The 11982-nt window shown below is 40.9% G+C and overlaps 1 protein-coding gene across 1 annotated transcript; it reads right to left on the bottom strand.

Annotated features, from left to right (window-relative positions):
- LOC109948760 (lysine-rich arabinogalactan protein 19-like) lies at positions 10687-11767 on the bottom strand. Its single transcript, XM_020562473.1, has 2 exons — positions 11552-11767; positions 10687-10932 (listed from the first exon to the last, which is right to left on the bottom strand). Exons 1-2 carry the CDS (start codon positions 11765-11767, stop codon positions 10687-10689), a joined length of 462 nt encoding a protein of 153 aa, XP_020418062.1.

Here is an 11982-nt window from a genome sequence, read left to right as displayed (position 1 = left end):
GATTTTGGTTCCTTATTTTATTAGAATTTTGGTTACTTACCAATTATTATTTAGTCATATTGTAATAGAGATTTACTTCCTATTGTAATTTAGATATATTTCCTATTTTATTTAGGGTTAACACAGCTTTGTACTTGTATAAATACCTCCATATTGGAGAAGAATAACAATATGAGCATATCTGAGCATAATTGAATATTTACCCTACTTTGTTTGACATGGTATCAGAGCCTAGTTTCTAACATGTGATAACCTCTGTCAAATTGAGAGTCGTTGGCACTCCTCATTCCTAACCCATCATGGGTCTTCATCTTGTATAGTCATCTTCTTTTGATCAATCCTCTCATATGTGTTTTCACCACACCTAGCCTTCACATGCTTTTTTGCTATTGTTCCAAATTTTTTTATTTTTAATCTTTGTATGCCAGATGGTCTTTCTTGATGTCCCAGCTTCTTTATCTTTGAAACTTCATAACAGGTCTTTTTACTCCGTGAGCCTTGTCACCGCTTACCGTGCCGTTGCTTTCCTCCGCGAGCCTTGTCACCACTCACCGAGCCTTTCCTTTGACTGTTCTGCCGATCTCTGTCTTCTTCGGCTGTTCTCTTGAGTTGCCTTTCCGCTTCTCAGTTTTGAGCACCCTTTCTTTGTTTCTCTCTTTGCTCTATTTAGCTCTCTTTTATTTATGTTTATCTCTTTTGTTTGTCTATGCCCAATGGCTGGTGTTTGTTGTGTTCTTTCCCCACGCCATCTCTCCAGCTTTGTCACTCTAGCCTTTCCCGTTGGGTATTTATTATTTATTTTTCTATCTCCTTCCTTTTTACCCTTATGCTTATTTCTTTCTACCTTTGGCCTCTTTCCAATATTCATCCCTTTCTCTGTCTATCTATTTCCTCACAGATACCTTCCTTTGTCATTATTTTCCTTCAATCACAGCATTATTCTATCCTTTTTTCGGTTCTAGCACCTCACTTTCTTCCACTAGTTTTTTTTTAAAAATTGTCACATGCAATTTCCCATGCTTTACTTTTTAAATATCTTTAGTTTCTTCCTCTTTGATCTATGGATGTGGTTTCCCCTGCTATGCAACCAAACTCTTTTCAGGTCCTCTCTATTTCTCATCTTTCTTTTACCAACCTTTTCCATTTTGTTGTTTTCTCACTGCATTATCTCTCGCTTTCACAACTCCCTTATATAATATTGCTTCCCTTTGATGGGCACTCTATCTATTCCTATTCCACACATGAAAGGTTTCCTTTTTTCGGTGCCCTTTGCTCTAATTCCTGTTTGAGCACCTTATCTTTGTCTTTGTCTCTGTTCATGATTTGTTGGGTTTCCTCCCTTACTATTCTCTTTTTATAAAGTTTTTTCTACATGGGACAGCCGTATGCTACCACTTTCCCCTCTTGCATTTGTTTCTACCACGAGACTGGCATGTTTGAGTCTCTTTACTATTATTTCAATTTATCTTCTTCCAAATCTCGACCCTTTACCAGTGTCAGATTTGATGGAGAAATAGATGCAACTTTATTTTTCGGTGTTGCTTTCTCCAAATCTCGACTCTCATACATCGTCGATGATGTCTGTTATGTCCCTGCCTTAATACTCTTGCTGGTGCCAGTGCCTTGTATTGCTGTTGTTCGGTACCAGTATTGTTGCTCATGCATGTTATGGTGCCAGTATTGTTGCTCATGTCTTTGCTGGTGTGTTTCTGTTGTGGTCGATGTTGCCGCCGTTGATGTTGTCTTTGCTTGCTTTGCTTTCCGTTGATGTGGTCATTGTCGTTGTTGTTGCTGTGGCCTTGCCCTTTGTCTTTGCTTCTGCCTTATCTACTGTCGTGCTCACAGGATTTCTGTGTTCTACCTTATCTACTGCCTTGCTCACATGGTTTCTGTGTTCTACCTTACCTAAGTCCAAGAATTTTTCATTTTTCATTTATCAGAATTGTAATATAAACAAAAGTTCTTTTCACCAGCCATCTATGGTTCTACATACAATTTCGTTCTTCACTTACGATAATGTGCAGGTGAAGCATTGATCGATTTGCTTAGGGCACTGAATGATTCCAGTGGCCGAATAACAGATTGGAATAATAATCTCGTTAGCCCCTGTTTTAGCCGGTCTCATGTCACTTGTAGAAATGAAAATGTCATATCCCTGTAAGTTAAACTAAATTTTATGATCATGAAAAATATATATTTTATTAATATCGCCATCTTTGAAAATCATTTATCATTGCAGTACATTTAGTTTGTGAATGTACTACTTTGCAGGAGCCTGGCATCAAATGGATTTTCTGGAACGCTTTCTCCTTCGATTACTAAACTGAAATTTTTGGCTAGCCTGTAAGTCAACTTCTTGATGCATTAGTATTCTGGGGCTGATGGTGTCAGAAAATGTAACATAACTATTTCCATTGGCTGAAACCTGATTTGGATCCTAGTTTATGCTCTGGTACCTACCGAGAGAGAGAGAGAGAGAGAGGGAGAATTTAAATTTTCCCTTTATCATTGTAACTTTACATACTGTCAACTGAGTCATAGAAAAAAGTGGAATATAATACCAATGCCTTCAATTGTAGTTCTTGTTTGTTTAATTCTGAAGAATATATTTTTTTGCATCCAGTCATGAATTTTGATAAAATAACTTTATTTATGCAGGGACTTCCAGGATAATAGTCTAACGGGCCTGTTACCCATTTATCTTGCCAACATGACACATCTACAGAATCTAAATCTTGCAAACAATAATTTCAGAGGTCCTATACCCAATACCTGGGGTCAACTGTCCAATTTAAAGCATTTGTAAGGCTGCATTTCCCTTCCTAAAAGATTCCAACTTTCTTATTTGTCTATATATGTAAAATGTGTTCTTGTATTTATTGGGGAATTGCCTTGATCTGTAGCAGTTACTTATGCAGTTGTCTTATCTGAGTGTTCTACAACTGTTTATATTGGAAAGTACTATCTTGTGAACACTTTCCTGTTCTCCAGAAAAGAAAAATTAATCATCTCACTTGTGCTTCAGGGTATTGAGGGGGGTTAAAATGTAAACTGCCTAGCTAATTTCTGATTAGTTAGTAAGTACTTAGTCAGTTTATATTCAGTCCATTTAAGTCATCTGTGAGTTGAGCACCTTGAGCTCATATGCCAAGTGTAAGGCTTAGGATTGTCTCTCTTATTTCAGCGGTTGTAAAGCTTTGTAAAGCCATGTGTCATATTCACATTGGTTTATCCTTCACAACGGTTAGATTGTATTTGCTGATGTAAGAACACATTTTGGGTATGAATATAGTCTGCTCTGCTGCAACGGATAAGCAGAGGAGTAGTGGTCATAACCATATTGATTCCTTCTTACTCAAGCTCTCTCTCCCTCTCTCAGTCTTTTGCTCTCTAGCTCCCTTGACAATCCAAATCTCAACATGGTATCAGCAGTGAAGGTTGGATCTGGATAGTGGGCGTTGAAGCTGTGTGTGGGCTGAGCTTGGAAATCCAACGAGAAATTTCCGACTCAGTTCATTGATTTTGTCTCAGATGGCTGGGTCAGGTGGGAGTGATCTCAGAGCTCCAATATTCAATGGGGACAACTATGAGTTTTGGAAGATTCGAATGAGAACGATTTTCAAATCTCATGGAATCTGGGATTTAGTTGAAAATGGGCTTCAAATTCCAGATTCAAAGGGGAAGAAGGTGGATGATGCTGGGTCATCGGATTCTGAGAAGGAAGCTCTGTTAATGAAGGATGCTAAGACACTTGGGATTATCCAAGGGGCTGTCTCAGAAGACATTTCCCTAGGATTTCGAATGAAGAAACCTCAAAGGGTGCATGGGATATTTTACATCAGGAATTTCATGGTGATAAGCAGGTCAGATCCATCAAATTGCAGGGTTTGCGTCGTGATTTTGAGTACACAAGGATGAGGGATGATGAGACCTTGTCTGGATACCTCACTCGCCTACTTGAGCTTGTGAATTAGATGAAGGGATATGGGGAAGACCTATCCAAAGGAAGGTTAGTTCAAAAACTACTTATAAGCCTGACTAAGGAGTTTGATCCTGTCTGTTATGTAATTGAACAAACTAAGGATATTGAAATGATTGAGGTGCAAGAGGTGATTGCTGCATTGAGGGGTTTTGCTCAGCACCTTGATAGGCATGCTGAGAACACCACTAAGAAAGCCTTCAGCAGCATGAGCATAAATCAAAAGGGATCTCAGTCCAATCCTGGTTTTGGTAATAATAAATCAAAGAAGAGCTGGAAATCGAAGGGTAAGAAATGGGATTCAAAACCTCAAAATAGTGGCAACCAAGGAGGAAAGCATGAACCAGGGGAAAAATCAGATCAAGCAAAAGGGAAATGCAAGCACTGTGATAAGCTTCACTATGGAGAATGCTGGTTTAAAGGAAAGCCAAAGTGCTATGGGTGCAATCGTTTTGGGCATCTCATTAAAGACTGTGAACAATCAAATAAGACTGAGAAACTTGTGAACTTGGCTAGCAAGGTAACAGAACTTGCTACTATGTTCTATGCTTGTCATTCAGCTTCTATTGAAAAAAATATGAATGTTTGGTATGTGGACAGTGCTTGTAGTAATCATATGACTGCTCATGAGTCCTTACTTATTGATATAGATAGAAATGTGAACTGTAAAGTTAAGATGGGCACTGGTGATTTAGTACAATCAATAGGCAAAGGTACTTTGGCTATAGATGTGCAAGGGGTTACTAGATTCATTAGAGAAGTCATGATTGTACCTGGTTTGGATGAGAATCTGTTGAGCGTAGGACAGATGATAGAGCATGGGCATTGGTTGGTGTTTGGTGATAATAAGGTTGACATTTATGAAGATAAGCAATTGCAAGAGCTGATTGCAAGAGTTCAAATGAAAGAGAACATATGTTTTCCCTTAGATCTCAAATATGTCAATCTTCCTGTGGCAAATAGAGCAACATTTGGAGAACCATCTTGCTTGTGGCACAGAAGATTTGGGCATCTAAACTACTGTAGTTTGAGACTCTTACAAGAGAAAGACATGGTTCAGGGTCTACCTAAGTTACAAGAATCTGAGAAGATTTGCTCGGGTTGTGCTATAGGCAAGAGTCACAGAAGTTCATTTGATAAGGAAATAGCTTGGAGAGCCTCACAATCACTAGAACTGATTCACTCAGATATCTGTGGTCCAATGCAGTCTATCACTCTTGGAAGGAATAGATACCTTCTCACCTTCATTGATGATCACACTAGAATGTGTTGGGTGTTTTTCTTGCAGCATAAGTCTCAAGCATTCAACATATTCAAAAGGTTCAAAAACATGGTTGAGCTGCAAAGTGGTTATCAAATTAAGAAGCTAAGAAGTGATAGAGGTGGAGAATATACATCTTTGGAATTTTCAAAGTTTTGTGAAGAGATGGGATTAGAAAGGCAACTAACTATAGCCTACTCTCCGCAACATAATGGAGTTGCAGAGAGAAAGAATTGTACTGTGATGGAAATGGCAAGAACAATGATGCATGAGAAGAAAATCCCTTTGAAATTTTGGGCAGAAGCTGTCAATACAGCTGTATACCTGCAAAATAGAAGTCCAACAAGTGCTCTGGATAATACAACTCCATTCGAGAAGTTCAGCGGGAGAAAACCAGGTGTCAAGCACTTGAGAATATTTGGTTCACTGAGCATTATCTTTGATGAGAAAGCAATGTGGAATTGGGAGTTGAATGAAGAAGTACAAGTGACTATTCCATGGCATGAAGAAGAAAGTTCAAGAATATCAGAAATTGATTCATATTCAAATGAATCACTTCAGTCTAGTCAATCTCCTCAGAGACCACAAGTGGCTAATGATCTGCAAACCACTCTAGAATCAGCTACACATGATTCATTAGTTTCAATCTCTGAAACTTTTGATCATACTCCACAAAAATGGAAGAACTTAAGTGAGGTCTATGCTCAATGTAAACTGAGCATTATTGAACCAGAGAGTTTCCATGAAGCAGCCAAAGATGAAGCTTGGAATAAGGCTATGACTGAAGAGATATCAATGATAGAGAAGAATTCCACTTGGAAATTGGTTGATAGACCAGGCAGCAAACCAATTGTGGGAGTGAAGTGGATATATAAAACTAAACTAAACCTTGATGGCTCCATTCAAAAACACAAGGCAAGACTTGTAGCCAAGGGTTACACACAAAAACCAGGGATTGATTTCAATGAAACCTTTGCTCCAGTAGCAAGGTTAGACACTATTAGAACTCTCATTGCACTAGCTGTACAGAAAGGCTGGAAATTATGGCAATTGGATGTCAAATCAGCTTTCTTAAATGGTGTTCTTGAAGAGGAAGTCTATGTGGATCAACCGGAAGGCTTTGTGATTAAAGGAGCTGAGGATAAGATGTACAGACTAAGAAAAGCTCTCTATGGACTAAAGCAGGCTCCAAGGGCATGGTACAGTGAAATCGACACTTACTTATATAAGTGTGGTTTTCACAGAAGTCCAAGTGAAGCAACTCTCTATGTGAGAACCAAGGAAGGTGTGGGAACATTAATTATATCAATCTATGCAGATGACATAGTATATACTGGAAGCAGTGATGAAATGGTGAAAGAATTCAAGGCTGAGATGATGTGCAAGTATGAAATGTCTGACTTGGGTTTACTCCATCATTTTCTTGGTATGGGAGTAACACAAATTGAAGGGAGCATTTTCATCCATCAAAAGAAGTATGCACTCACTCTCCTAGATAAGTTTGGACTCAAGGATTGCAAATCAATGAGCACTCCATTAGTTGCCACTAATAAATTGCAAAGAGAAGATGGAAGTGAAGCAGCAGATGAAAGCTTGTACAGAAAAATTGTAGGACGCTTGCTATATCTAACTGCAACCAGACCTGATATCATGTTTTCAGCTAGCCTGCTTGTAAGATTCATGCACACTCCTTCTAAGATGCACTATGGAGCAGCCAAAAGAGTTCTAAGGTACATACAAGGCACAATTGATTATGGAATTGAGTATGTGACTGGAAAGTCTGCACTTCTAGTAGGATATTGTGATAGTGACTGGAGTGGATCAGAGGAAGATATGAAAAGCACTTCCGGATATGCATTTTCATTTGGAAGTGGTGCATTTTCGTGGGCATCAGTCAAACAACATAGTGTGGCCCTTTCAACAACAGAAGCAGAGTATGTGAGTGCAGCAGAAGCTACATCACAAGCCATTTGGCTCAGGTTTGTTCTTGAAGACTTTGGGGAAGAACAGACTGCTGCAACAACTGTGTTCTGTGACAACACTTCAGCAATAGCAATGGCTAAAAATCCTGTATTTCATCAGAGGAGCAAGCACATTAAGAGGAAGTTCCATTTTATTAGGGAAGCAATCCAAGAAGGACTGATTGAACTGCTCTACTGCAAAGGAGAAGAGCAAATTGCTGACATCTTCACCAAGGCACTTCCCAAAGACAAGTTCAGCTATTTGAGGAATATGCTTGGAGTGAAATCAGCTAGCACTTTAGAAGGGAGTGTTAAAATGTAAACTGCCTAGCTAATTTCTGATTAGTTAGTAGGTACTTAGTCAGTTTATATTCAGTCCATTTAAGTCATCTGTGAGCTGAGCACCTTGAGCTCATATGGCAAGTGTAAGGCTTAGGATTGTCTCTCTTATTTCAGCGGTTGTAAAGCTTTGCAAAGCCATGTGTCATATTCACATTGGTTTATCCTTCACAACGGTTAGATTGTATTTGCTGATGTAAGAACACATTTTGGGTATGAATATAGTCTGCTCTGCTGCAACGGATAAGCAGAGGAGTAGTGGTCATAACCATATTGATTCCTTCTTGCTCAGGCTCTCTCCCTCTCTCAGTCTTTTGCTCTCTAGCTCCCTTGACAATCCAAATCTCAACAGTAACCACATATCTGGACATATTCCGGATTCACTTTCAAACATTAGCGGGTTGACTGAACTGTAAGCAATTCCTTTTTTTCGAAATCCTGCTGTTTGACTTATTGCCTAAATATAATTGCATGCCCATCTGAGCTTGCACACTGTGTGATATTCTTTACCATTTATAAATTCCTTTTTTTTTTGGGCAGGGATCTTTCATCGAATGAGTTAACCGGAAGAGTTCCAATGCAATTCTTTACAATTCCAAAATTCAAGTAAATCCCATTAAACTCTGATTCTCATTTCCTTTTATATTCCCTTGTATTGATGTATTGGCATCAGCAATAATTACGAATTCTTATTGTAAGAGAGTTAATGGGGATTACTTATATATATCCGTGTTTCTATAATATGGTTAACCACACACTACTACATTTTACTCTTTGCGCGACGAACAACAAAACGTCGCGCAAAATCTTATTTAGTCGCACTAAATTAAGCGCGACAAAATATTCGTCGCGCATATTCCGTCGCGCGAAGATCGTAAAGAAAGCCTTTGCGCGACGACGAATAACCCGTCGTCGCGCAAAACTGTGCGACGAGTAAACCATCGTTGCACCAACGGTGTGGAGACGAAATAACGGTTCGTCGCATAAATATTTGCGCGACGACAACGTATTCGGCGCGCGTATATTTGAGCGACGACAAAACGGTTCGTCGCATAATATTTGCGCGACGACAAAGTATTCGGCGCACGTAATTTACGCGACGACAGGGATAGCGCGACGAAATATAATTCGTCGCGCAAAACTTGTTCGGGAGACGTATATGTTCGTCGCAGAACCATTCGCGCGATGAGAAAGGTTTCGTCGCTCATACCTTTGCGCGACGCAAATATCTGTCGTCGCGCGACGAAATATTGCGACGCGCAAAGAGACGTATGTATTCGTCGCGCAAGAATTAAAAGTAATAAAAAAGTTGATTTTTTATTTTTTTGACATGTGGGTTTGCGCGACGAAATATAATTCCGTCGCGCAAAAATAATATTACAATTTTTTTTTTTTTTTTTTTTTTTGTCAATAAAATTGGTTTTTTTTTATTGATTAAATGAAATTGCAATAAAAATAAATTAGAATAAAATTTTGTTATAAAATAAAATAAATGTATTACAAATAAAATAAATGTTTATGATGAAAATAAAGACACTAATCAAATAATGAAGCAAAATCAACCGGGTCGTCGCCAGTATGCGGCTCGGAGGTCTGGGCGTCCACCGGGGCAGTGGTCTGGTGGGCATGCTCGGGGTGGACGGGCTGGGAGGTCGGCACATCAAAATGCGGGACTGGAATGCCGGACTGTGCGAGGGACTGCAGAATGACCGACATCTGGCTCTGAAGAGTGGCCACCTGTGCTGTCAAAGCAGTGACCTGACTGTTTGACTGCGCTGATGAACGGGGTCTGGGTTCCCTCATCCTGGCATTCCCCATCCCTCTACAATATGTCCCCGGTCTCCTCCCTAGAGTCTGATCCAATGTCTCCGTCAAGATCTGAAACCCAGCATCCTGTGGAGGATCCACAGACTCGATCGGAGTATCGGGAGGAAGTTGGGAGGCAGACTCCTGAAGAACCAACTGGCTCCTCTCCACCATCGTCGTCTGTTTAGCATAACATAAAATATAAATTCAAACATTCATATAATAACCTTTAAAGTTGAATGCGCAACATAAGAATTAAAATTAAATAATACTTACATGAAGGGACTCGGCCAATTCATTCCCAGGTCAAACATAAACGTCGCCAAAGACGTCGATCTCTGGGAATTTGGACCCCCCCTAAATTGAACACAAGAAGAAAAATATTAGAACGAAAAAATAAATTAAGAATAATGAAAAAGTAAAAATTAAATAAAAATTATTTTATTATTACCTGACGCCGGGCATCCATCCTATAGGAGAAGGGCCTGGAACCCGAATGATGGAGAAGAGTCTTCTTCGTCCTATTGCCCTTATTGACTTTGGCTTTGTTCTGTTATACAAAAAATAAAATGTATTAGTCGAAATTGAAATTAAATATAAAAAATTAAATAAACAATAGTAAGAAAATAAAAATAAATATAACAAATTACCACAAAAGCGGGCGCCTGAAAATGAGCGCAGAGCCACGCCCAACTATCCTCCCGCCCCTCAAGCTCTTTCGGGCAACCCTCTTGAAGAGCAACTTGCGGATCATCGAACGCCTCAAAATGGTGGTGCAAGTCGCTCTTCCACTGCTTGTACCTCTCAGAGAAGAGTCTGTTGACGTACGCCAACGACTCTTCATCAAGGTCCTCCAAGTTGTAGTTCGTCTGCAATAAATTAATTACATACATTTAAATAATATAAATATAACGTTTGAAAGAAAAAGAATGAAAAGGCCTACATACCGACAACTGGCCGCGAACCTGAGTCTTGGTCTCGTCAGGCATCACCTTCCAAGACTTCCATTGCATCGGGCAATAGCTCCGAATGACATGACCAATGTCGTGGGCCAAGGAGCTATGCAACTCCGCCGTCGGTGCAGCCCGATGTCGCTCGTCGTATTCGATGTTGATACGACTGTTGGTCACCCGGGTGACCTTCGCCGTCTTCAACTGCCGACACGGCCCTCGGGTGTTCCTCTTGGCTGCAAAGAAAGATGACATGAATGTTAAATAAATAACAAATTTAACAATCAAATACACACACACACACACACACACACACACACAAAACAAGAAATAAAAAATAAAATTAACTGGAGAAAAAGGAAAGCTATACCTGGCTGTGACCCCGACGCATCAGTGGATGTGGTCTCGGTGGTGCTGGAGGGGCCGTTGACGCCGCCTGGCACTAACAGGCTGCGCCACTGATGACGCGGATGAGGCAGGCCCCTGGGACCCCGCAGGTCCAACTGCCAAGTGGTCCATCAGTGCCGGCGCAGTGGCAGGAGATGCTGGAGCAGTGGCAGCAGATGTCGGCTGAGTCGGGGGCGCCGTACTCTGCGTGGTCGTCACCGCCCTACGACGTGTAATCAGGTCTGACATCTGCACATTTTCATTAATACACATACAAATTAATAAAATATACGAATATTTGAAAACACATACAATTTCATTCACATTATTGACCTAGGGTTTGCGAGTTCGGAGTATTCGGGACTCCGATCCACGATCCGTCGAATCGTAGACGATCCCAGAAATACAAGGTACACCATACGTGAGTTTGAGTTTGATCCAACGGTCCGAACATAACAACCTCGGAAATCGCACAATAGGCAAAATCCATTCGAGGCGCAAACGGTAACCAAATTCTAATCCGAAAACACCTATGCGCTCTGACAACTACAGGAATGCACTAGGACCGAATTCGGGTTGCTACAGGAACCCACGCGCCGCCCCACGCGCCGGCAGCGCGCGGGTGTCCAAAGCGATACCAATCGCCGGAAAATGCTTAAAACTAAGGGGCAAGGTTCCTATCCTAGGTTCAAAACATCAATTGGAGCCACTTTTGTTCTCGGACATACCCCGAAAAATGGCCGGAAGTGGCTGGAATTGAAAATCAAAATCCGGCCGAAACTTAGGGTTTCAAATTAAGTGCCCTAGTGCAACAAATTCAGAAATCCTACCCAACCATCAGCTAAAGCGTTAAAAATAGGATAGAAACCATACCTGAGTTGTCGGAATTGGTCGCCGGAGGAGGGAGAACACGGCGGAGCCGATTCGGTGAAAACCGAAGAAATCGCAGCGGCTGGCTTGACGGCGACGGCGGGGGAGCTCTGGGGTACCACCAACGTCGCGGGCGCGGTCCAAATCCACCGGGGTAGGAGGCTGAGCTGACGGCGGGGAGAAATTTCAGAAATCTGGGGAAGAAGGAGGCCATCGCGTGGTTTCTGAAATTTTATTCGTTTTTGCGCGACGAAGCCAAAGTAACGTCGCGCAAGAAATTTTAAATGGCTATTGCGCGACGAAAAACAATTAAGTTCGTCGCGCAAAGTCATTCATCCGCCAAAATTTGGTGAAAGTGTCGTTTTTGCGCGACGCACAAATGTGAGTGTTCGTCGCGCAATGTTGGCAGTCCGCCAAAATTTGGGATTT

This window comes from Prunus persica, chromosome G4 (genome assembly GCF_000346465.2).
Source record: "Prunus persica cultivar Lovell chromosome G4, Prunus_persica_NCBIv2, whole genome shotgun sequence".
NCBI lineage: Eukaryota > Viridiplantae > Streptophyta > Magnoliopsida > Rosales > Rosaceae > Prunus > Prunus persica.
The sequence above is the reverse complement of the archived record's forward strand: the minus strand, read 5'-3'. Positions and strand labels throughout refer to the sequence as shown.

What these genes read in the sequence shown, in the direction of transcription:
- LOC109948760 (XM_020562473.1), bottom strand. Translation starts at nt 11,767, where the DNA reads ATGGCCTCCTTCTTCCCCAGATTTCTGAAATTTCTCCCCGCCGTCAGC. An exon ending in ATTCCGACAACTCAGGTATG is followed by an intron (nt 10,933 to 11,551) that starts GTTTCTATCCTA and finishes GAAAATGTGCAG; the next exon opens with ATGTCAGACCTGATTACACG.